Source organism: Arachis ipaensis, chromosome B10 (assembly GCF_000816755.2).
Source record: "Arachis ipaensis cultivar K30076 chromosome B10, Araip1.1, whole genome shotgun sequence".
Classification (NCBI taxonomy): domain Eukaryota; kingdom Viridiplantae; phylum Streptophyta; class Magnoliopsida; order Fabales; family Fabaceae; genus Arachis; species Arachis ipaensis.
The window spans coordinates 10857993-10884012 of NC_029794.2; the positions used below are offsets into that span (position 1 = coordinate 10857993).

Consider the following 26020-nt stretch of genomic DNA (forward strand, 5'->3'; position numbering starts at 1 on the left):
TTTATAGGCAAGTAATAAATTATAAACATGTAAAAAAGTTAAAATGAAGAGTCTACAGAAATGTGATTTTTATTTTGAAAAGAAAAATTAGTATCAATAAAAATAAGATATAAAAGCATGAAAAAAAATAATTTAAACGAAATATGTAAAATACAATCAATCATTACAAATAACCAGAAATTGACAATTTGTTCTTTTAATTATAGGTTCTCATTCTAAGCACCAACATTATGATCTTATTTCCATTGCTTAGGTACTCTCTTATTCTTGAAGAGTTTATACAATGGAGCACTATCAGTGAAGAGCCTTCTTCCATCCCTTGATGTAGATTCATGTTTCCATGCAGGTCCAATAAGCCAAGATGCAGCAACTCCACCAATTAACCCTCCTAACTGAAATAGAACATGTCAAAAAGTAGCATTAGCAAGGGTAAAAGAAACTAATTTTTGTATGGCCAACAACTGTGCTACCTAACTAAAGAAACTAAAAATCTGAAGGTATTTGAAAAAGGTTCATTGATTAACTCTAAATTGAGGGATAAAAAAATGAGATATAAATCGGTGCAATACTTACATGTCCCCAATTGTCAATGCCATTGGATAATAGTCCAATGAGCTGCATCATAAATGTGTGTCACCATTAGAACACAAAAGACCAGAAACATAAGTTACTGGCTTACAGCAACCTCCCAATAAATCATAGAGTGATGATACAAGTCAATAGAAGAATAAGGTTCCCTAAGTAATTAAAATTGCATGGAAAAAATCTCTCTCCCCAACACAAGCATATAAGTATATTACATATTTAAGCAAGTACATGACATTCATGCATAAAAATCTGACCAAATATTAATGTCAGAGCAACAATTTAGCAGAATCAGAATTCAGAAGTGATCTGAGCATCTTAGCTCAGAACGAGAAAGCAGACGCTATCCGAAGATGAGTGATAATACAATCGAGAAGGATTAAATGAAAAGACACAGGGAAAGAAGACCCTTACCATATTGAGTGCAATTACATGTGCTATGTGCAGCAAATCTTCTTTACCACCTCCTACGATGTCCTTGTGCCTCAAGACAAACACTGCAACTGACCCAACCTGAATCGTGTATAGCTAATTAGGAGAGAGGTAAAAATAAAATTATAGCTTCAATTGTGGTTATCTATGTGTACAGCAGTAGAATAACAAGAAGGAAGTAGAGTGAATTTGCGGCCAATATAATATTTAAAGAACTTACTAGTCCAAAAATTGCCCCGGATGCACCTACTGCAGGCATTCTGCAGAACCAATAACTCATAGCCGAACCTGATTTTCTAGAAATTGAGGAATCAGAATATTTGGAGGTAAGCAATTTCATCGGCTATTGTAGAGAGAATATAAACCGTTACTTGCAATTGCAGAGGCAAAGTATACTGCAAGAAATCTTTTAGGACCACTGAAGATCTCCACGGTAGGACCAACTGAGTTTAACGAATAACAATTGATCTGAAGAGAGTATGCAGTAAGTTTAATAAATGAACAAATCGGCCGTAACAAAACAAACTTCAAACAATTTAATTATATTTGACCCGACCAGGAGATGTCCAACGTTTGCATGCAGAAAGGAAGATGTGGCGAGTCTCCAAAATTGTCCTTTGTCAATCAGACTGTTTATCTAGTAACATACACACCTGACATGTAAAACCTTACACAAAATTTAGGATGTTTTCATATTCTTAATTGCAACCTTACCTTCGCTCCCCATAACAAAAGCTTGCCTTGGGTTGCAAGTTGTGCAATATAAAATCTGTGCAAGTAATAATTAAAATAATAAGATATCTACCAAGTCTGACGATTTGCAGAAACACCAAGTTACTAACACTGTCTAATAAACTAGGAAACTATGAATTAAAGAACAAAAGAAATGAAATTATGCATTGTTACAACTTACAGCTATATGCACACAACAATGTAAAAGAAAATTCATGGGAATATGGTAATACTCACAAGACATTAGCAGCAAGGAGAATGTTTGTCCATTTCCTTCCATTAAATGGATTGTTTCCAGACATCTTGGAGTTAGACATCCCATCATTTCCAAAGTGTGCTCCATGTCCTCCCCCATTAAAGAAAGAGAAACTAGTTGAACATGTGGAATTCAAATCATTGTTTGAAAGTTGAAGAAAATTTAGTCCTTTGAGTTTAAGGGAACTTTGGCACCATTTATCCTTCAATTTAAACAGTTGATCAAGAGAAGTGAGTTTCTGTTCAAGAAGAAAAACACTAGAGTCATCAGGGTATGCTACCACAACATCAAAAGAAGACTGAGAAGCCACAAGAGGTTGCTCATTTTCATTAAGGCTGCTTTTGGTAGCTTGGATAGGACATTAATACAAAGAAAGTGATGCAAAATATTGCTCAATTCAGTATTTGTGTCTTGTCTCAGTTTCCAAAAGCAGCATTAAGGTACCAAAATAATAGACAAAACCAAACAAGGATCCATTATATTGATACATGTCAACCACTATAGTAGCCTATGAGTCTATAACCTCTTTATCCTAAACGTATAATCATCATAAGGAACTAGGACCCCATGATTATTCTAATTTCTAAACGAAATTCACCGAAAAGCAACATTTTTCAAATAATATGACACTTATGACCTCAATTTCAGCAGGTTCCCATGATAAAAATGAAGTAATTACAAATTCTTCAGAGAAATCGAACAAAAACGCTGCGTAATTTGTTGCAAAATTAAGTAAAAGAATAAGTTAATAAGAGACCTTGAAACAGGAGTGAAGAAGGGCGTCAAGGCGGAGATGGTGGTTGGAGCAGTGGCGGAGAAGGTGGCCGGCGGCGGCAGTGGCGATGAGATCAAGTGGGTAAGGAGCTGCCTTGCAAACTGGCGACAGGAAAAGCTGAGGACCATTCACTCCTACCATTCTCTTTCCCACGCTCGTTTCTTACTTTTCTCTTTCGCTCATTTTCTCATCTTTTTTCTTTTTATTTTTCTTTTTCTTTTTCGAAATTCACAGGTGTCTCAGAAATCTTCTTACGAAGAGAATATAAAAACAAAGTACACGCAATAAAATAAAATAAAAGAGAGACAAAAAAAAAAATAAAAAAATAAAACCAACTAAAAGTACTAGTATGAAATTACAACTTTACAATATTAGTAAGTTTTGAAAATATTTGTGCACATGAATTGATTGAATACACAAAAATAAGAAAATTAAATACTTTTCTTTTTCCTTCTCAATTATTATTATTATTTTTATATGGTTAATTCATCATTTATTTAATTCGGAAAAATTAAACAACTTGATGATGATGAGTAAACCAGGATGCAGGAGAAGTACTCTCTTTTGAAGTCTTCATCATCGTCATCATCAGAATCTTTCATAATAATCTAATTAATAAATACTATGCACCTTTGAGGCTATAAGATGAACAATTCTCTCCACCAAGAGCTAATAGTACCTGCATGGAATATACACTCCAAAGTAAAGCTTAATCAGTTAGGCAATCATGTATGTATGGCTTTCATTAACGAGAGTTTGATTATTGTTATGTTAATTAATTTACCTCCATCATCATGAGCAGGAGCATTGTTATCTTGGTGATTAGAGTAATGTCTGTGAGTCCAATAATCCAAGATAGCACGAATGGGGCTACTGATCGAAGCAATTTGTCTCAAAATCCAGTTGAAGCTAATAAACCTCTGCTGCTCATTATTATTAATATTATGATTATGATTATTATTCTGATTCTCACTCGCCGGAACAGGAGGAAGCTCATAGCGGCAGACAGGGCAGGTATTATGGATGCGCAGCCATGGTAGAATGCAATCGCAATGGTAGAAATGCTTGCACGGCAACTCCCTCACTTCTCCATCTACCTCAAATTCCTCTTTGCATATTGCACAGTTCGGATCACTAGCCAATTGTTCCCGCGCCAGCCTCACCACCGGCAACGCTGCGATGGCCGAAGACGAAGCCGGAGGCGGCCCCGGCCGGTTGTTATTATTCTCGACCAAATTTTGAATGAATTCATCAATCGGATCGCTGTTATTGTTGGCTTGCGGTTGCGGCTGCAGCGGTGGAGGCATAAGTCTCTGTGGACCGTTGTTATTTGGCCTGACGAATCTGAGAGTAATCCAAGCTCGTGGATCTTGTTGATTTTCTAGTGTTTCTTCTTCTTGTCCTTCCCATCGGTTATGATTGTGTTGAGGTGGATGGAGAATGAGAGCGAGGCCATTCAATAGCTGAGAAGCTGGTGAAGGTTCCAGATTGTTGTTGTTGGTGAAGAGAAACCTTGTTGGCCTTGTTATGTCAAGCTCATAACGGAGTCTATTGAAGCAATAAGGGCAGAGAGAACCGTTTGGATAGGTAGCAGGTATTCTCACTGTTCGTTGGCAGTTAAGGCACCAGAAACAGTGGAAACTTCTTGTTCTTCGGACTCCATTCACGATCACTCGAGGACGCCCTGTTAAGGACATGTATGTATGCAAGCAAAATGGAGAATGGAGGGTGTATTGTTGAGGAAGAACCAGAACCAATAATAAGCTGGACCTATTTACATGTATATATAGGTGAAGGAAAAGTTAGATTGGTGCCATAAGAAAGGGATTCCTTTGATGATGATAATGGTTTTTGATTTCGTTCATCTATGTCTATGGGTTTTAGTTTTTGTAGCTGGCTTGCTTTACTTGAGAAGGACACAAACTGTGTGCTCTTCACAAGCAAGGCAAATGATTTATTGCTTTGCATGCATGTTTACATTACCAAATTATTGGTTCTTCTAATAACAACCTTGAATGGGAAGAAAAGACTCTGCTAATTAAACTACTGATTTTTTTTTTTTTATACCAAAGATAGGAATTGAGTATGGAGAGACTATGTCATTTGAGTTATAACTCATTGGCTAATTAATAGACTCCCCATACTCAATTAAGAGGTTGCGGATTCGAGTCTCTTATCTTTTCAAATTTTTAATTAAACTACTGATAATAAGGATTCTTTCATTTTATTTTATTGGCCCAGCCTGATAAAACTATATAAATATTTTATATCGAATTATATATGAGAAAGTGTAGGAAAACAATGATAACTGTGAATGAGGCGGCTGAGTCGACCCGGCGAGTGAACTCAGCTGGTTAGAGTAGAATGAATTGACTTGGCCTTTGGGATTGGGTTGTTGGCTTGTTGGGTCTCAAGTGTCCAGAGTGGGCTATCTACACCCTCAGCGCCCCATCCCCTCTCTCTCTTCCTCTTTCGCTTTCTCTCTCTACTAACTTTCTAGAGAGAGGCGCCCTCTCCTCACTCATGAACATTTTCTGAGCAAAATCCAATCACAATTTTCTGTCCATCCAAACGCACCACCAACAATGTCTCACGCGGTGTTTCACACGGCGCAAATCATGCCTATGAACTCACATGTCAACGCCAACACCTTGTCCTCTAAACCCTCCCTCCCGCCTCTCCCCTTTATCCACCACCGCCGTCGCCGCTTCCTGCCGATTAGGGCCTCGGCGTCCCCCGCCGAGGTGGACAGCGACTCCGTCTCTATGCTAGAGCGCTGCTTTGCGGCCCCCGCGGCTTCGAATTCTTCGTCTCCTTCTTCCTCGGCTTCGTTGGGTCCGGTTATGAAGGGGCAGTACGGTTCCCTTGGCGCCGTGACGCTTGAGAAATCCAAGCTTGACACGACGCAAAAGCAAACCAAGTCGAGCCCTGAGGTTTGTGCTTTTTCTTTGTTTCTTTTGCAACGGTAAATTAGGGTTGAATTCGAAACACTTCTTGTTCGGTTTTGGATAGTTGAAACGGAAAGTAGAAGGAAATCAATAAAAGAATGCTTAGCTATGCTGTTTCTCTATTTACAGTGCTATTTCAGCTACGTAGTTGTGTCTTCTACGTGCTTATAAGGAAGGAAACTAATATATGTACTTAAGCAGCTTCAGAATTCAACACACTGATGATAGAAGCGTCATTTCTGTGTTTTCTTTCTTCCCTTTTTTCCAGTTAACTATTTTTATTTATAGTGTCTTGTTATTAGCTTTAACGTCTTACTCATGAGTGGTGTCTGATAGTTATGTGGTGGATGTGGGCTGTGGTTTAACGAGTGAGTCTTTGTGCTGTTATTTGCAAGTTAGTATCTGCGAATTCATTTTTTATTTTTTTATTTTCCTTCGGCAGCTAGATGTTGGGGGAGGTAGTGGAGGTATTGGAAAGAAAATCAATCATGGTGGTGGTGACGGAGGCGATGATGATGGTGATGATGATGATTACTTTGATGACTTTGATGATGGTGATGAGGGAGATGAAGGCGGATTGTTTAGGAGACGGATACTTCTTGAAGAGGTTAGAAATCTCATTTGTGCTATCTAAGAGTGTTTTCTGGCAATAACAAATCTTTTTAAGAGTCTGTCCTCATTTTAGAATATATGCAAAACCTGTAATGTCTTTCTCCTTGTTGCAGCTATTTGATCGTAAATTTGTGGATGCTGTGTTAAATGAATGGCAAAAGACGATGATGGATTTGCCTGCTGGGTTTCGGCAGGCTTATGAATTGGTACTGTGCTTTTCAGGTTATGTTTAGACTATGAAGTATAGGTCTATATGCAGGAACTGACTAAAATTTTAATTTTAGGGATTGGTTAGCTCAGCTCAAATGGTAAAATTCCTTTCAATCAATGCCAGGCCAACAAAACTTTTCTGTATATACAATACAATTGTATATGTGCAATTAATTTTCATGCTGCTGGATTGTTAGTTTTACTTCTTTTGGAATTTTCTTTACAAAAGGTAGAAAAGATATGAAAGAAAGTCCTCTGATAAAAACCTTAGTATATTTACAATTTTACATGGGATTTGAAGGTAAGGTTAGGTTTTCGATCAACTAAAAGAAGTACAAACCTTTGTTTTTTCTCCCTCTTGAAAGAACAAGAGGGCTATATTTCTGTGCTAGTGGGGTTAAGTGGTCTGTTAGGTATCTAATTTTCGAATTCAGGTGATGTACATGTGGGAGCATGAAATATATGTCCTCTCATGTCGCTAGTAAAACTCGGGAATCATGTTTATCTTCAATGTGCTGCTAATTTGTGAAATGGAAATTAATATGTTGAACTTCCTTTATAAGCTGTATAGCCTGATATATCAATGATGTACTGCACAGGTTGCTGGCAGATCCTGCATTCATGTATAGGTTTCTATTAGAGGAAGCTGCTACAATAGGTTGCTCAGTATGGTGGGAACTTAAAAATCGGAAGGATAGGTGTGTTTGTTATCTTAAATTGATTTGAAGGTTTATCTGTATTCTCATCAATGAATTGAAGTGATAATGATTAAATTTAATTTGAATCTCTAGGATAAAGCAGGAGTGGGATCTTGCACTAATCAATGTGCTGACAGTAGCAGCATGCAATGCAGTAGTTGTTTGGTCACTTGCTCCTTGTCGATCATACGGCAACACATTTAAATTTGATCTACAAAATACATTGCAGAAGCTTCCAAACAACATATTTGAAAAGAGCTATCCACTAAGGGAATTTGACTTGCAAAAGAGAATCCAATGCTTTTTGTTCAAGGCTGCTGAGTTGTGCATGGTTGGTTTAAGCACTGGTGCAGTACAGGGTGCCTTGTCTAACTCTTTGGCCCGGAAAAAGGAGGGAAGGTATGCAGGGTTGAAGCCCACCTTATTTTCATCAGCTTCAGAAATGAGTTTTACTTGTAATTGATAAAATTATGAGTATTAAATGCTAATTTTATCTTTTTATGTGTTGTGCCTGAATGGCAGGTTATCTGTGACAGTCCCAAGTGTGAGCAGCAATGCACTTGGTTATGGTGCTTTTCTTGGAATCTATGCTAATCTGAGATATCAACTGCTATGTGGATTTGATAGAGCAATGGTTAGCCATTTTGATGTCATTGGAGTCGCACTGTTCTTCAGCACAGCCTTGAGGTGTGCTTTTCCCCCCCATTGAGTTATTCATCTCCCCAATACCAGTTTACCATGTGGTCATTATGTACTTATTCATGAATATGGCCTTTCTCCTCTGAATTTTATGCAGGGTCATGAACGTTCAATTAGGAGAAACTTCCAGGCGAGCCTGGCTTGGAGTGGAGGCAGATCCCCTTGCTCACTCGGATGAACTTTTGAAGAAAGTTTACAGCAGGCCTTCTGAAAATGTAGAAAAACAGTCCTCAAGATGGTTTATATCTAAGAATGCACTTGTTTCAGGCCTTGGACTACTGGGCATCAAACAAGAGAATGCAGGTTCCGTTGGTGATGGACAATCGTCAGCCCCTAAAGCTCGAAGAAAAAGGATTGTACGGAAGAAGGTTGCTGCAGGAACAGCTTAGTTTCTTCAAATGTAAACGTAGGCATTATCCAATTTTGCTGTTTGTCATTGTTAGCTACTGCTCGGGTGTCCCTGCGGTTTCAGGCTCTGCATACTCTGGAACCTGGAGGGGTTTGAGTGTGACTAGTGGCCCCAAATTTTTCATCACGCTAAAGCTTGAGGGGGTTTTATTGTTTTCAAATTTTTTTCCCGGATTTTTATATCCATATTGTGTTTCCTATCCGAAACTTGTAGTAATATTTTGAATCTCAAATAAAGTAGAGCTAGTTCTTTTCCCCTTTGATCGAAACACTTCCGTTCAATCGTTCAACCATACAACTTCAATTGATATTTCATATTTCAAGAGTAGAGCTCTTATGTTTCAGTAAACAAGTGTCAAGTAATACCAGCTTAGGTAAATAAATGCATAGAAATGTCGGTGATAAAATATAGCTGAGCATATAAAGTTCCGTCGTCCTTTGTTTATTATTATTGTTTTTTTTTACCTTTTTATCATCATTCCCAAGTTCAATTTGAATATTAGATGGTGCAGGTAAAGTGTAATGAAAATTGGTAAATTCGAAAAGTGTAATTACACAAGGGAATGAAAAGCGTGTGCAGCAGTGGCAGGTAGCCGAGAAATTATATTTGTATCGATTTTAGGTTTATTAATAAATATATATTTTTTATGATATGATTTTTTTTTAATTCTTTTTCTACTTTTTATTCATTAATTGTAATATAAAAACAATTATGCGTAAAATATGTACAAAAGATGGAGTTAAGCCCCATTTTGATCCCTGAGATTGACGAGTTGCACTGATTTAGTCCTCCAGATCTCGATTGCACTAAATTAGTCTCCCAGATTCGAAAAAATGCACAACGTTAGTCCTTAGCCTATTTTCCGTCACCGGAGGACTAACGCTGTTAGTGACGTGGCAAAATATTGCCACGCTGGACACGAGGAAACGGTATCGTTTCTAAATTGGCGCTAAAAAACCACTTTGAGTGACGTCGTTTCTATGCGATGGAAAACAAAACGTTGGCCTCTCCCTCTTTTGTCTCCACTCTTCGTCTTCAACTCCTCCATGATTGACGCAGAGGAAAAATGTCTCTCTTCCGTTACTCACTCAAAATAGGAACGAGTAACTGCAATAGGATTCCTGGAGACTACTGGATCACGAGTGAACACTGTATAGTTGTCTGAGGAGGTGCTTTGCCGCTACAAGGAGCTTCTGTTCCGTCACCGAGGTTAGTGAAGATTTTAAAATTTTATTTTTTCAAATTTTAGGGAATGCGTTGATGGTTGTTGATCATAGTTTATTGTTTTGTATATTGTTTTTCCTTAAGGTTTGTAGTGGAATTTGGGCTAGGATTTTATTTTGATGTTGTCTGCAACTGTTTTTTTGGGGTTTGTCTTCATGCTCTGTTCCGATGGTGGATAAATGTGTGTTATTTTGATATATATTTCTATCATATATGAATGTAGTTGATGAAAACTATCTTAAAGGGATCATTGTGTGGAACTGGTGCTGAAAAGAGATTTTTTTGAATCATACAGATGGATGTGCACTTAGATATTATGTTCCACCATGGGAGAAAGTTTCAGAAAAATAAAAACGGGATGACTATATATTCTCCTGATAAGAAGGCATGCGTTGGTGACATTGATGTAGATACTTTAGATGTTTTTTGGGTTAGAAATTATTATAAAAAACTAGGATATGATAGGATAGGAGAATGTTGGTGGCATGTGCCCGGGAGGAGTTTAGACATTAGGTTAAGAGCTCTGAATTGTGATGATGAGTTGAGAGAGATGTGTTTCATGGGTGAAAAGAATGATGGGCTGGTTGATGTTTACTTTGAGCATGCAGTTTCAACACCAGAAATTCTTGAGGGAAATGAGATTGTGGAGTATATTGAGGGTGACCATGATGATTTGAGAGAGGTTAGTGATGAAGCTGACAATGAACCCCTACAAGACAAGACCCCAAACCAAGCAAATATACCCACTGTCCCTGCTGATGAGACTCCATTCACCAACAACAATGAACCAATGCATAATACCTCACCACCCAAGACCACAGAACCAACAGATCCTGGTGCTAATAACCCAACACCCCAAAATAATAACCCCACTACCACATCCAACTCTAATCCTAGCCAAGCTACTACTGCAAATCCTGTTACCAATACTCCTCCAGTTCTCCCAAAAACTAAACCCAATTCAAATGCCAACCCAAATCTGAAATCCAATAATACTACATCATCACATAAGGCCACTGCCAACCCGAAGAATGCCTCTAAGCTCAACCTCAAGCCCAACCGGAATTCTGTGTCCAAGCCCAAACCAAATCCAAAGCCCAAAATCACAACTAAAGCCTATTGCACAAGATCTGCTTCACAAGTGAGGAAGGGGCAGCAACATGACAAGAAAAAATAAGTGCTGAGGTTGTCTTCTTCTGAAGATGAACACACCATAGAGGACAGTTCATATGATCCTGGGAGAGATGATAGCTCAAGTGATGATTATGTTGTTGAAAAAAAATGTGAGACCAAGAAAAGAGAGCCTGGGTTGAAGCATGCACCTACTGAGGGACTAGCAAAGTCTAAGAGGAAGTTTCTTAACGATGATGATGCATTGGTGATGGATGATGAGGAGTGTGAGGTGGACTTAAGTTTCTTAGAAGTCCCTGTGACAGGAGATGAAAACCTGGACAACGCTTTGGATCCTGGAGCAGAGTCTGATGGTGCCAACTCTTGGCACTTGGAAGAAATGAAGACTCCTCCTCCTTCGGAAGATGAATTTTCTGAAGAAGATCCAGATGATGTATTCCCGGTATTTAGAGATGGTATTCGGTTCGGTGATTTAAAACTTGAGGTGGGGATGAAGTTTAATACAAAGTCTGAGTTCAGAGAGGCGGTGAGAGAGTTTACAATTCAAGAAGATAGGCGGATTCAGTTTATTAAGAACGATGCTGTGAGATGCAAGGCTGTCTGTAAGAATGAGGAGTGCAAGTGGGTGGTATATGCCTCACGAGACCATGAGGAGACATGTTGGCAGATAAAAACCTTCAATGATGATCATACATGTGCTAGAGAAGCCACCAACCGAGCTGCAAATAGAAACTGGTTGACTAGCAAGTTAGTGAAGAAGGTTAGGAAATATCCTAACTTCAGACAATGTGAGGCAGCTGTCTACTTCAAGTCCAAGTGTGATCTGGTGCTAAATAGGAATTCAATTTCTAGAGCCTTGGCAGACGCTAGAGCTGTGGTGTATAGAGATGAGAAGGCCCAGTATGCAATGGTCAGGGACTATGGAGAAACCCTCTTGAAGTGTAATCCAGGTTCAACAGTTAGAATAGGAACCATCCCCCAACCAGATGGAGAGGTAATCTTTCAGAGGATGTATGTATGTCTTAGTGGGTGCAAGAATGGTTTTAAGGCAGGGTGTAGGCGACTGATTGGTTTAGATGGTGCGTTCCTTAAAACACAAACTGGAGGCCAGATTCTATCCGCTGTGGGTCAGGACGCAAATCATCACATCTATGTTATAGCATGGGCAATTGTGGACGTCAAGAACACGGAGAACTGGAGGTGGTTTCTGGAGCTACTCCATGAGGACCTCAGAGACTATAAAGAAAACAAATGGTGCTTCATGAGCGACATGCAGAAGGTAAATATAAATTGCTACTCCATGCCCTTTCATAGTATACTCTATTATTAGAACAGTTCTTAAGGTGTAGCCTACTGCTAGTTAATGTAAGTTCTTTGACTATTATGTGTCCACATGCTGGTCTGAATAGCTGTGAACTGACTGATTATACTGTTTGTGTATAGTATTGGTAATATGACTTAGGGACTATTATGTATCACGATTTGTAACTCAGGGACTATTATGTGTCACGATTTGTAACTCAAGGACTATTATGTGTCACGATTTGTAACTCAGGGACTATTATGTATCACGAATTGTATCTGATTCACATGCAAGGCCTGCTTTCTGCAGTCCAGGAGGTAATGCCTCATGTCCACCATAAGTTCTGCGTGTGACATTTATGGAGAAATTTTAACAAGCAGTGGAAGGATTTAGAGTTAAGGGGGTTACTTTGGGAATGCGCACGATCAACAACTTATCAAGATTTCTCTGACAATATGAAGAAGATTAAAATAATTAATGAAGAGGCCTGGAATTACCTGAACAAGGGGCCTATGGAGTCGTGGACAAAGTCAGCATTTAATCATGCTCCTAAACTTGATAATATCTGCAATAACGCTTGCGAGGTCTTTAATGCAAGAATTAAGGAAACAAGGGCCAAGCCAATCATCACGCTACTTGAGGAGGTCAGAATGTTTGTCATGAGGTCAATCGCTAAAAATAAAGTTAAGTTAGCCAACCATGTGGGAAAGCTACCACCAGTGGTTCAAAGTAGGTTGGATAAGATCAGGAAGGAGTCTAAGAGTTGGATGCCAATCTGGATTGGGGATGATGAGTATGAGAAGTTTGAAGTGCATGGTCATCCAACTAACATGGTAGTGGATTTGGGCAAACGACTCTGCACATGTCAATTTTGGATGCTAACAGGTAATTAAATACTTTATTAAATAAGAGACCTGTGTTAAATACTTTAATAACACATTACTTTGTTAATTACTTCAGGAATGCCCTGTGTGCATGCGTGTGCAGCACTCGCAAGGGTGAATAAGAGACCTGAAGATTTTTGTCATAAGTGGATCACTATGGACGCATATAGAGACACTTATGCACATTATGTAAATCCATTGCCTGGACAATCTCTTTGAAAAAAATCTGAGCAGAATAGACCACAAGCTCAAAGAAAAAGAAGAAGCCCGGACCACTAACAAAGAAAAGGAGAAAGGATGCAGATGAGGGTAATGGAGGAAGCAAGAAATCTAACGTGACTGAGACTCTAAAGAGACAACTAAAACCATTTACTTGCAAATACTGTCTACAAAAGGGGCACATAAAGAGGGGTTGTCCAAAAAAGAGAGCAGCTGATGTTGCTCAAGCTCTTGCTGATGCAGCTGCAGCTGCAGCTGCTACTAAGACAAAGCCCACTGAACAAGAAAATGTTGTTCAAGCACCTACTCAAGCTCCTCCAGATGCACCTGCTCAGTCTCATCCACAAGCACCTTCTCAAGCTACTCCAGAAGCCCCTGCTTAGGCACCTGCACCAGTTGATGCCCAGGTGGTTGAGATCGACCTCTCCCAGCTAAACTACTCCGATGCACAACAGTCCCAACATAGTCAAGAAATACTTGCATTTAGTTTCACAACTCATACTAAAAATTGTTGTCCACATTCAACTGAATTTATGTCCTACTGAAACAGGATCCACCTGCGAGGCCATCCAAGTTGCAGACCAGAAGGAGGTCCTCCACACCACCATCAGGATCGATCACTATGGATCCACTACAAGGAGCAAGCTCAGCCACATCTTTCAGACTGGCCAACTTCCTGAAATTTGTCCCAACACCTGGCTTCAAGCCACCAAGAAAGAAGAAATGAAGATGTACCTGATCTGTGCAGCCTATTTTAGATGAAACTTTGAATCTTTTTGTGAATCATATTTTTTGTTTTGTGGGCTGAATTTATGGCAGTAAACTTTTAGTATATTTGAATACAATATGACAATGATTGCACTCTGTGTCCTTTAGCTAAGGTGTATTTTGGAATTAGAACTACTCTTTACTTGTCTGGAGAGTTGTCATTAATATGGCAGGATTATTGTTACTTTTGTTAAAACTTATTGATATGGTTATTATTATTATGACAATTTCTTCCAGCTTCAATTATGCTACTTCAGATGTATTTTTTGCAATTTTTTTTAACAATTTCATTGAATGACAGAAAACAACTAGAAAATTTGAGAAGGAGAATTTTTCTTTCTTCTAATACACTTCCACCCTGAACACAGTAACACAAACTCATCTTCAAGCTTTATCTACCAACATAAAACCAACAACAAAAACTATAAACAAAGCCAAAACTAAAATGTACATTTTTTGGGTTCTAACTTCAGCCTCTATCTTCCCAATTCTCCAAGCCAAATCTACCCTAACTTGGTCACCATCCACAGTAGAAATTACCTTTCCTCTGAGGTCTTCTTCTCCAATGTCAGTCCAGACAAACAAACCACACCACCTCTTACCATTAATATTGTAGTTAGGGCACCTAAAGAATGACTTGTTAGGGTTAGCCTCTGTTGTGGACCACCGAAGAACAGGGCGGCACTCACACCCACACCACTGCGGAACACCCGATGCTCTACTTCGACTGAAACTCCTTGTGTTGGACCGCATGGAACTCTGGCTCCCACTTGCAATCATGATGGTAAACTCGGAAGGGAGCAAGAGACGAAGAACCAGAGAGAAACGAAAAGAAGAAGATGATGATGAGGTCACATGATGAACTTAGGTTTTAAAGGGGGGATAAGGACTAAATTGGAGTAAATCAAACTTTACGCCACATCATATAACCGTTAGTGTGTCCAGCGTGGTAATATTTGGCTACGTCATTAACGGCGTTAGTCATCCGGTGACGGAAAATAGGCTAAAGACTAACGTGGTGCATTTTTTCGAATCTGGATGACTAATTTAGTGCAATCGGAATCTGGAGGACTAAATCAATGCAACTCGTTAATCTCAGAGACCAAAATAAGACTTAAATGCACAAAAATGAGAAGAATATACACATATTCCTCTCGCTTGAAGTATGGTTGGGGCGATTTTACAATTAAAAAAAAAAATCTATTTAGTATTAACAGCGAAGTCCCAACTCCCAAGTGAATTAATAACGCAATCCATCACATTCTCCAAAACCCCACTTATCCAAAACCACACATTGCGAACCAGTTGAAGTGAAGGTGAGGCATCTCAATCGGTATTCACGGGTATGAATATGACGGCGAACGCCATGATCTCCGGCCTCCAATACTGGCTAGTTAACCACCCAACCATCCTCAACTTCCAATGGGACCCACCTCAAACCCCGTTCTCCTCCACCATGTTCCTGTCGGCGGCAGTTCTATCCTACCTATCCCTGATCCTCATCCTCTCCGTCCTCCCTCTTCCGCCACTCTCCCCGAATCTCTTAAAGCCACTCACGGCACTCCACAATCTCAGCCTCCTCATCCTCTCCCTCGCCATGTCCCTTGGCTGCGCCCTCACCACACTCTCCCACATCCCTCACCTCAACTGGGCCATCTGCTTCCCTCCAAACACCAGGCCCAATGGGCCTCTCTTCTTTTGGGCCTACGTCTTCTACCTCTCCAAGATCCTCGAGTTCCTCGACACGCTCTTCATCGTTCTCTCCCGCTCCTTCGCGCGCCTCACGTTCCTCCATGTGTACCACCACGCCACCGTGCTCGTCATGTGCTACCTCTGGCTCCAAACTTCGCAGTCGCTGTTCCCGGTGGCGCTCGTGACCAACGCCTCCGTGCACGTGCTCATGTACGGCTATTACTTCCTCAGCGGGCTAGGGATCCGACCGCGGTGGAAGCGCGCCGTGACGGATTGCCAGATCGTGCAGTTCGTGTTCAGCTTCGCCGTCTCAGGTTTGATGCTGTACCAGCACTTCTACGGGTCCGGTTGCTCCGGGATCTGGGGTTGGTGCTTCAATGCGGTTTTCAATGCTTCTCTTTTGGCCCTGTTCGTTGACTTTCATCTCAAGAGTTATGCTAAGAACAAGAACAAGAAGATTAAACACTCATAATCACTTACCAATTTGAGTTGGTTTAGTGATTCGCTAACTAGTCCGATTAAACTGTATCAGAAATTGGAATCTTACTTTATGTATGCAGCGAATTCTTGAAGTTTCGATGCTTGACGGATTAGCCATTCACCAGTTGAGTTGAGGGATGCGGGAAGCACTAAAAAGAACACTCATAATCACTATTTTTTCATTTCCATTTTCATTCTTGAAACAACTTTGTTTATTTTTTTTGTGGTAATTGTTGATTACAAATTAATCATATCAATAATATTAGTCACTAATTAATGCATATTTCTAATGCTCAAATGTTGTATTGTTGTACATCCCTTTCATACACAGAATGAAAGCCGCACCTACCTTCTGCATGGCAAGCAAATAAGCATGAAACTAACTTAAATGTAACGTGTGGTTGGCTTATGGATAAATAACTTAGATATATCTACCCTATACCCGCTTATAAACAATAAAAAATAAACGAGTATGTTGGGCCTATGCGGTACAAAATGCCACTTTGTGAATAGTACAAATATTTATATCAACTTTGTTCATTGGACAAAATTTGTGGACTCCATCATCATCTCTCACTTGACTCATTCACTATTAATATTCAATACACATGCTTCCGGTTCTTTCAGAAAAACATTTAAGTTGATCATTATGCACAACTACTCATCATTTTACACTTAATAATACATGAACTTTAGCCAGAGCTAGGTATAATGATGTTTTCAAATGATGAGTCCTTATTAATTAGGTATATGTCCTGCAACATTATTAGTGAAACTAGCTAGGAGAAACTGTAGGGGACTAGGGACCCAAGACTGAAAATCAAGGATCACCCAACCTCATAAACGTTGCATTTTTGGTTATGTAAGATGCTTCATATACAACCTCTGTCAGTACCTAAGTTTTAAATACCTCTAACTAATTGCTGATCATGACTAATGTTATTTATATTATAGTATATAGTATATATCCACTTTAATTATATGTGTATTTTTATGTACAAATTAAAGAGAGATTGTGTGTCCAACTACTATTATACGTACTTATTATTACTTGTGACCTCTGCAGATAGAAGAACGCACCCAACCGCAGTTAGTTGGTGTTGATAACTAAATGAAAAGCCATTCAATTCTCTTTCTCTGAACCCCGATAGAGATTATAAATCGACAAATGGACAGGTGTAACTAGATTTTCTCCATAACTGAATGTATCGCATAACCATTGAACGCTGCACAAGTGTGCAATGTATATCATTAATAATGGTTGGGATAAAAAGAGATATATGCATCCCTGTTAAGTGTTAACCAATAACCACTCTCATTATTTCAATATATACCTTGTTTCTTTTTTCTGTTTTCTTTCTTTTTTTAGCATGTTGTGGATATAATCATATATATAGAACATGTATGTTGACCATTTCTAAAATCTACATGTATAAAGTTTGATGTATCTCATTCTAGTTACATGCATGAAGAGATGTATGTGTAAATAAATGAAAACTATAAGGTAGTTTGTTTTGAGATACTGAGACAGAGATTGAGAGATTGAGATTGAGAGATTGAGATTCAGCATCATGTTTGTTGGTTTAGAGATTGGTACTAAAATTTTTGTCTCTGTCTCTAAAATTTCAGTATCTCCAAAAAGTAGGGGGACAGGGGACTAAAATTTTTAGAGATCGAGACTGAAACTTTAATAACATTTTATACCTAAAATATCTTCATTTTAATTAATTAATTCTAATTTTATTTTTATGCAAATTAAATTAAAGTTTCATTCTTGTTTCAATTTCTATCTCCCATTTTACATCAAACAGAATACTAAGATTTATTTCAATCTCTGTCTCTTAGGTAGCGTTTGTTTTGAGATACTGGGATAAAGACTGAGAGACTGAGACTCAGTATCATGTTTGTTGGCTCAGAGACTGATACTAAAATTTCTGTCTCTGTCCCCAAAATTTTAGTATTTCAGTATCTCCAAAAAGTGGGGACACAGGAGACTGAAATTTTTAAAGACGGAGACTGAAACTTTAACAACATTTTATACCTAAAATACTCTCATTTTAAATAATTAATTCCAATTTTATCCTTTGTACAAATTAAATTAGAGTTTCATTCTTATTTCAATTTCTGTCTCCCACTTTGCACCAAACATAATACTAAGATTTATTTCAGTCTCTGTCTCTAAATCTTTGTCTCTCAGTATCAATCTTTCAGTCTCTGCCTCTCAATCAAATGCTACCTTAGTTTCTATCTTTCAATCTCCGTATTTCCGGTTTTGTCTCTTCACCAAAGGCTATTTAAGAGTTGACGTGGCAATAACAATGACAGGGTGAAATAAAGAGGCGATGAGATTGGCACCTTCATTAGCAGTGGCAGTGGCAATGGGAAGTCATGCTCCTATCTATCAAGACTGTTACCATTTATTAAGAGCGAGCAACATTCAATATAGCGAAGTTGTCTCTGTTTCATACAGCTAGCACTTAAATGGGACCTTCTACACCAGTATTTTATTATTTAAACATCTAGATATATGTATTATCACAACTAATATTACATAGCTGATAATAATACTCATTTATTCTTCTTAATTAATTTTAAATGACTAATAACTAATTTGAGAGCATGTTATATATATGACTCCTCATTCCATATATCATTCTTCTTTCTCACACTATAACTAAGGGTGGTGCTAGCTTGAGTGTGAAAGAAAAAGAAAAGAAGAATGAGTAACATATTGGCAGCATTAGAGTACTGGTTAGTGAACCACCCTACAATCAAGAACTTCACATGGACGCCAGGGAAAACCATGGCCTCAACTCCACAGTTTCTCTGCTTCACAATCCTCTCCTACCTGTCGTCCATCTTCATCCTCCCTCAAATGAAATCCCTGCCGTCCATCCCCCAATCCATCCTCAGGCCAATCTCAGCCGTCCACAACACATCCCTCCTCCTCCTCTCCTTCGTCATGGCCCTTGGCTGCCTCCTCTCCACCATCTCGCATGCACCTCACGTCCACTGGATCATCTGCTTCCCACCGCAAACCAAGCCCACTGGGCCCATATTCTTTTGGGCCTACATCTTCTACCTCTCCAAGATCCTTGAGTTCATGGACACACTCCTCATCATCCTCAGCAACTCCATCCAACGGCTCTCGTTTCTCCACGTGTACCACCACTCCAACGTGGTCATCATGTGCTACATATGGTTGCAAACCTCGCAAACACTCTTCCCGGCGGTACTCTTTACCAACGCCTCCGTGCATGTGCTAATGTACGCCTACTACTTATCGTGCGCGCTAGGAGTGAGACCTAAGTGGAAGAAGCTTGTGACGAATATCCAGATCATGCAGTTCTACTCCAGCTTCGTTGTTCTGAGTTTGATGCTTTACTACCACTTCACGGGTTCAGGGTGCTCTGGTGTTTGGGGTTGGACCTTCAATGTCGTTTTCTATTCCTCTCTTTTGGTCTTGTTCGTTGACTTTCACAAAAAGAATTATGGTAGTACTGCAAACTCCAAGAAAAAGTTTACTCTCAACAACGTTAAGCAGGATTATTCCAAGGGCTTGTTTTGTGCTTATCACATCTCATGATGTTAGTATTAGTCTTAATTTAATTGTACCATGCATTGTCATTATTTTATTAATGTTTGGTCTATATAGAATTAGGGTAAAATACTATTTTGATCCTTAATGTTGGGGTCAAATTTTAATTGGGAGCCATTCATTTAGATAAAAATGTTTAAAATATTTTTTTTAAAAAATATTTTTTGATAATTAAAATTTAATATATATAATCGATTAAATCATGTTATTTTTGTTAAGTCATTTTTTATAATAGAGTATTGTAGACATTTTTTATAAAAAAATAATATTAATTTAGACCAGTTCGATTCACGATTCACCATTTTTCGGTCAAATCAATTTGTCTAGTCTAATTTTGACAAAAATAACACGATTTAATCGATTATATGTGTTAAATTTTAATTATTAAAAAACATCTTTATAAAAAGATATTTTCAGCGTCTTTATCTGGGTGGTTCCCATTTTAATTTAGTCATTAACGCTTTAAATGTTATATTTTTTTTTGTTCCAAAAGGTTTAAAAAAAAAGTTCAATGTTGAGTGATGTGGACATTAATAAGGTTGTTGTTAAGTTATATCTTTTTTTATGTGTTAAAAAATATAATCAAAAATTTTTTGTAATACTTTTTTTTCTCAATTTTTTTTGTACAAAACTCCAAATCCTAATTGCTGGCGAATTGATTATTTTATTTACATGAATGCTATTGCCAATGAATTATAGCTCAAATGGCATAATCTCCCCATACTCAATTAAGAAGTTGCGAGTTCAATTTTTCTATCTTTAGTAAAAAAAATATGCAAATTATTTGTGTCAAATTTAATTATAGAACAATATTGAACCTATTTAAAATTTTTTTGGATTGAAATAAGATGTTTGAATATTTTTGGGATTAAAATATAACGTTTGAAACATTAGAGACCAAATTAAAATTTAACCTAAATATTAGAAATTAAAATAATATTTTATCCATAGTATTATTATATATTGTTATTTTTATTAAATCTCGTTCTACTCTAAGCCCATGAAGTGTCTAGTTTATCATTATTATAGTTACAAATTTTGTTGTTTTTGTTTCTAATAAGATAGGATTGCATGGAGAAAATTGTTACGCGCACATTGGTATCAAAAATGGAATTGTATATTTAAATTTAGATCCTATTGTTTATATACTTCTCTTACAAGGCTTGAATGTTGCAAGTATAATTTTGTTTAGAAAATTAAAGGCATTCTTTGTTTCAATGCAGCTGCAAGCCTGCAACTTGTTTAGTACGTATGTAATAGTAAATTTTAAAATGTTTAATTGTTTATTGTCTCTCTCAAAACATACATGTCATGTCTCAAAACCTTCATAATTGGGCAACCCTACGCAGCTAAAAAGAAAAATTAGAAGTTTTGTTAATGAATATATCGATAGTTAGTAAATGAAGTATAGTATCTTGTTAGAATTTTTATTCTAATTGTGGTCCAATTTGTTAATATAGAAATTAGGTTGGGTAGTGTTGTAATTATTAATTAATTATATTGATAATTAGTCTATTCTTTGATGAAAAGAATACGACTGTTAAAGTTTGGGTCCCTAATTCTAATTACACAATAATAAACAAATACACTTTGATTTCATCTGAGTTTGTGATTTAAGAATTGAAAATTTTCAAATTAAATCAAAGAATGATTTTATCCAAGTTTGTGATTTAAGAATTGGAAATTTTTAAATTAAATCAAAGAATTTATTGGCAATGACTGGAGGTACGCAAATTACTGATTTTATAAAATATCTAACATATGGTATCAGACCCAAATTATCTCTATTTTGCCATTTTAAAATTTAATTATTGTGCATTATTTTGATAAATTATTTTTAAAAAAGAATGTATAGTATGAATTTTAAAATAAGTAAGAAAAACTATTGAAATTAAAGTTGACGTACCATAAAAAGAGGGAATAATAAATATTATTCTTAGAAGGAATCTTCTAAATTTATGTCGTAGTTGTTTTTTATAATAGCATAATTTTCTGTGATTCCCATAAGTTTTCTTATTCTTGAATAAATAAAAAAAATAAAAAATAAAAAGAGAGAGAAGAAGAAGAGAGATAAGACACTGGAAGAGAGAAGACAGAAAGAACTTGTTTCAATGGATGAATTTTGTTTGTTATATAACATTGGATGCTTGCTACTTTTACGTTGAAGTGGTTGGGTTTCAAAATTTAAATTTATTATAAAAATTCAAACTTTGGTAGGAGTGAGATTTGAACTTGGATCTTCTAAATATTGAAGTTGTTGGGCTTCAAAATTTAAATTTATTATAAAAACTCAAACTTTGGCAGGAGTGAGATTTAAATTTGGATCTTTTAAATATTGCTAAAATATTTGTCCACTAGATCGTCTCCACTTTGATAATTCATATTACTGAATTTATTTATTTGATGATTATATTTGCATGCAATATAAATTATTTCGCTGCATATCATATTGTGATTAATATATGATTTATTGAGAAATAACCATAGCATCCTTGATAATAATAATTATATTTAAAAAATCACATAAATATTAATATGATATATTTGTAATTGTTGTGAATTATATAATGAACTTATCCATAGGAATTTATTATGTTATTCACATATAATTAGGTTGAAATAGAAAATATCTTTTTATTTCTTAATTAGCCTACAGGTATTAAGAAGTAGTATTTTATTTTCTATTTTCAATACCTTAGTTAATATAGTGAATATTATGTGTGTTAAAATCTTTGCCCACAAGTAGATTTTAATGACACTATGATTCATATTTATTTTGATATGACTTGCATTGGCATGTATTATCATATGTTATGGATTTTGATGTGCTTATTTAAAGTTGAGTAATGTTAGTATGATTTATTATTTGTAGCAATAATGATATCTGAAACTGTATCTGAAGTTCATTTGTTAAGTGGTGACAACTATAAAGAATGGAAAGATAAGATTCTCTTTTACTTAGGGTGTGCAGAACTTGACTATGCTCTTCGTAGGGAAGAGCCTCCGGCACCTACTGATACTAGTTCTCAAGTCGAGGTAGCATTATACGAACGGTGAGAGAAATCCAACCGTTTAAGTATGATGTCAATTAAGTCTCGTATCTCAACTAGTATCCGAGGTTCAATTCCTGATTGCAGAAATGACAAGGATTACATGAAGGTTATTGATGAACAGTTTGAGTCTTCTAGTAAGGCGCACTTGCAAGTCATCCATGAGGCTTACCGGCATAAGAGGTGTGCGTGAACACATCATGAGGTTGAGAGACATTGCAGCACAGTTGAAAGCTTTAGAGGTTGAGATCTCTGACTCATTTCTAGTGCATCTTATTCTGAATTCTCTTTCTACCCAGTACGAACCATTTAAGATTTCTTATAACACACATAAGAAAAAATGGTCCATTAACGAATTACTGGTGATGTGTGTGCAAGAGGAAGGAAGGCTAATTTAGGAACTTGGTGAAAGTGCACTTTTAATGACAAATGAGGGTAGTAAAAAGCAAGCTCATAAGAAGAAAGGAAAGGGTATTGTATCCCATCCTATGAAGGAAGAAGGTGCACGATGTTTCTTTTTTAAAAAGAAAGGACACATGAAGAAGGAGTGACCAAAATTTAAAGTTTGGGTTGAAAAGAAATGTACTAACTTTTGTGATCTTATTCCTTCAGTGTGTTTTGAATCTAATGTTGTTGAAATTTGTCATGACACTTGGTGGATTGATTCTGGTGCTGAAATTCATATTTCAAATACCATGCAGGGTTTCATAAGGAAACCGATAAGAAGTGAACTAAGCATCTATATGAGCAATCGGATGCATTCACGTGTGGAAGCTGTTGGAACATTTAGACTTGTATTAAATACTGGTTGTATTTTAGATTTAAAAAAAATTTATATTCCAGATTTTTCTAAAAATTTGATTTCTTTATCTAAGCTTGTAAAACAAGGATTATGTATAAATTTTTATGATGATTCTGTTGACATTATTAAAAATTCTAATATTATTGGACGTGGTACTTTAACTGGTGATTTATTTAAAATTCATTTAGCTAATAATGTTCTGTATAGTCTTATGGTTATGCATAGTAATGGTGTGAATGAAAAATCCTCCATGTTGTGGCACCGAAGGTTGGGACACATCTCCATTGAGATAATGAATAAATTGGTAAGTGATGGAGTTTTTGAACCTCTATACTTTACTGATTTTGATACTTGTGTGGATTGCATTAAGGAAAAACAAACCAAAAAGTATGAAAAAGGTGCTAAGAAGAGTTCTGACATATTAGAAATAATTCACACTGACATATGTTGTCCTGATATGTTCTTAAGTGGTTAGAAATACTGTATCTCCTTTATTGATAATTATTCACGATATATGTATCTATATATGCTTCATAATAAATATGAGGCATTAGACACTTTTAAAGTTTATAAAGCTGAAGTAGATAAACAATGCGAAAAGAAAATTAAGATCGTGAGATCAGATAGAGGTGGAGAATTCTATGGGAGATATATTGGAAGTAGACAAGCACCTGGTCCATTTGCAAAGTATCTTCAAGAGCATAGTATTGTGGCACAATACACCATGCCTAGCACACCAGATCAAAATGGTGTAGCTGAAAGAAGAAATATGATTTTGGTAGATATGGTGAGGAGTATGCTTAGCAACTCCAATCTTCCTTTATCCTTGTGGAGTGAAGCCCTTAAGATAGCTGCGTATATATTAAATAGAGTTTCAACAAAGGCAGTTTCTAAAACTCCATTTGAGCTAAGAAAGGTTTAAGTTCGGGTTTATAATCCACAAGAAAGGAAGTTGGACCCAAGGACGATAAGTGCCTATTTTATCGGCTATGCAGAAAAGTCTAAGGGTTACAGATTTTATTATCCCTTCCATTCAAGTAAAATAGTTGAATCTAGAAATTCAAGATTTTTAGAGCATGATGTGAAAAGTGTGAGAAATCATCCTCTTAAAATTGTTGAGAATGATAATGTTTGTCAAATCTCTTCATGTACAAGAATGATTGTTCAATACAATGCCCATACAGATAGAGTCAATGTAGAATAACCTATTACTGATGTTCCACATCATGAAGATAATGTTCAAGTATATCATATGGTGGAGGATCAAACTCTTCGTAATAAAAATGTTGTTCAAAAACATATTGCTCAAGAGTAACTTTAAGAAGAGGGAGAACCTGTTATGCCACTACCTTTACAAGAGGTTGATGATGCAACATTAAGAAGATCAACAAGAATAAGAAAGCCTACAATTTCTAGTGACTATGTAGTATATCTTGCTGAGTCTGACTACAATGTTTGTGATGAAAATGACCCAAAGATGTTTTCACAAGCAATGAAAAGTCGTAATTCCAATTTATGGCTAGATGTTATGAAGGATGAAATGAATTCTATGGCGGATAACCAAGTTTGGGATCTTGTAGAATTGCCTGATGGGAAAAAGGCATTGGCTGTAAATGGGTATTTAAAACCAAGAAGGATTCATCAGGCAATATTGAGCGCTACAAGACTCGACTTGTCAAAAGATTTACTCAAAGGGAAGGAGTTGACTATAAAACCTTTTCTCCTGTTTCAAAGAAAGACTCTTTCCGCATCATTATGGCATTGGTAGCACACTTTAACATAGAATTGCATCAAATGGATGTGAAAATGGCATTCCTTAATGGAGATTTGGAAGAAGAGGTCTATATGAGACAACCCAAAGGGTTTGTCTCAAGTGCTGGTAAGGAGTTAGTTTGCAAGCTTAAGAGAGTAATGTATAGTCTTAAGCAGGCTTCCCGACAGTGGTATTTGAAGTTTCACAATGTGATTTTTTCGTTTGGGTTCATTGAGAATATTTCTTATCAATGTATATATCATAAGGTTAGTGGGAGTAAGATCATGTTTCTCATCTTATATGTAGATGATATTTTGCTTGCAACAAATAATTTAGGATTGTTACATGAAGTGAAACAATTTCTCTTTAGACATTTTGATATGAAAGATATGGGTGACGCATCTTATGTCATTGGCATAAAGATTCATAGAGATAAACATAAAGGAATTTTAGGTTTATCTCAAGAAGCCTATATTAATAAAATTCTTGAGAGGTTTAAAATGCAAAATTGTTCACCAAGTGTTGCACCTATTGTGAAAGGTGACAAATTCTGCTTAGATCAATGTCCCAAAAATGAACTTGAAAAGAAACAGATACAAAATATTTCTTATGCTTCAGCCGTTGGAAGCTTAATGTATGCTCAGGTCTGTACAAGACCTGACATTGCTTTTGCTGTTAGCATGTTAGGAAGATATCAAAGTAATCCAGGAATTATCCATGGGAGAGTTACAAAGAAGGTCTTAAGGTACCTTCAAGGAAC

General features: G+C 36.8%; 5 protein-coding genes across 7 annotated transcripts; 3 read left to right on the plus strand and 2 right to left on the minus strand.

Annotated features, from left to right (window-relative positions):
• On the minus strand, window positions 106-3054 carry LOC107623885 (RHOMBOID-like protein 10, chloroplastic). 3 transcript variants are annotated; one of them, XM_016326282.2, is made up of 9 exons: window positions 2763-3046; window positions 1987-2207; window positions 1732-1786; window positions 1574-1654; window positions 1389-1485; window positions 1238-1305; window positions 1000-1098; window positions 574-615; window positions 106-392 (listed from the first exon to the last, which is right to left on the minus strand). In XM_016326282.2, the coding sequence occupies exons 1-9, from the start codon at window positions 2919-2921 to the stop codon at window positions 237-239; spliced, it is 978 nt and encodes a 325-aa protein (XP_016181768.1). In that variant the 5' UTR covers window positions 2922-3046; the 3' UTR covers window positions 106-236. The 3 variants fall into 3 exon arrangements, with proteins under 3 accessions (XP_016181768.1, XP_016181767.1, XP_020968845.1); XM_016326281.2 differs by having other exon boundaries at window positions 1987-2243; window positions 2763-3042; XM_021113186.1 differs by lacking the exon at window positions 574-615 and having other exon boundaries at window positions 1987-2243; window positions 2763-3054.
• Window positions 3411-4806, minus strand: LOC107621962 (E3 ubiquitin-protein ligase RING1). The gene is made up of 2 exons (XM_016323913.2): window positions 3565-4806; window positions 3411-3459 (listed from the first exon to the last, which is right to left on the minus strand). The coding sequence occupies exons 1-2, from the start codon at window positions 4475-4477 to the stop codon at window positions 3419-3421; spliced, it is 954 nt and encodes a 317-aa protein (XP_016179399.1). The 5' UTR covers window positions 4478-4806; the 3' UTR covers window positions 3411-3418.
• Window positions 5184-8624, plus strand: LOC107623077 (protein RETICULATA-RELATED 1, chloroplastic). Its single transcript, XM_016325219.2, is given in 9 exon segments — window positions 5184-5713; window positions 6171-6335; window positions 6454-6546; window positions 6625-6691; window positions 7122-7248; window positions 7342-7647; window positions 7771-7935; window positions 8045-8235; window positions 8238-8624. Coding segments are annotated over 9 exon segments (1677 nt in total). The 5' UTR covers window positions 5184-5365; the 3' UTR covers window positions 8453-8624.
• Window positions 14978-16330, plus strand: LOC107624509 (elongation of fatty acids protein 3-like). Its single transcript, XM_016327002.2, has one exon. The coding sequence runs from the start codon at window positions 15231-15233 to the stop codon at window positions 16047-16049; it is 819 nt and encodes a 272-aa protein (XP_016182488.1). The 5' UTR covers window positions 14978-15230; the 3' UTR covers window positions 16050-16330.
• On the plus strand, window positions 18708-19789 carry LOC107621885 (elongation of fatty acids protein 3-like). The gene has a single exon (XM_016323866.2). It carries the CDS (start codon window positions 18777-18779, stop codon window positions 19641-19643), a length of 867 nt encoding a protein of 288 aa, XP_016179352.1. The 5' UTR covers window positions 18708-18776; the 3' UTR covers window positions 19644-19789.

Coding starts and splice junctions, on each gene's coding strand:
- LOC107623885 (XM_016326281.2), bottom strand. CDS start 2,921: ATGGTAGGAGTGAATGGTCCTCAGCTTTTCCTGTCGCCAGTTTGCAAG. Junction 1,306..1,388: donor CTTTGCCTCTGCAATTGCAA/GTAACGGTTTAT, acceptor CTAGAAAATCAG/GTTCGGCTATGAGTTATTGG. Junction 393..573: donor GCATTGACAATTGGGGACAT/GTAAGTATTGCA, acceptor GTTCTATTTCAG/TTAGGAGGGTTAATTGGTGG.
- LOC107621962 (XM_016323913.2), bottom strand. CDS start 4,477: ATGTCCTTAACAGGGCGTCCTCGAGTGATCGTGAATGGAGTCCGAAGA. Junction 3,460..3,564: donor TCCTGCTCATGATGATGGAG/GTAAATTAATTA, acceptor TATTCCATGCAG/GTACTATTAGCTCTTGGTGG.
- LOC107624509 (XM_016327002.2), top strand. CDS start 15,231: ATGAATATGACGGCGAACGCCATGATCTCCGGCCTCCAATACTGGCTA.
- LOC107621885 (XM_016323866.2), top strand. CDS start 18,777: ATGAGTAACATATTGGCAGCATTAGAGTACTGGTTAGTGAACCACCCT.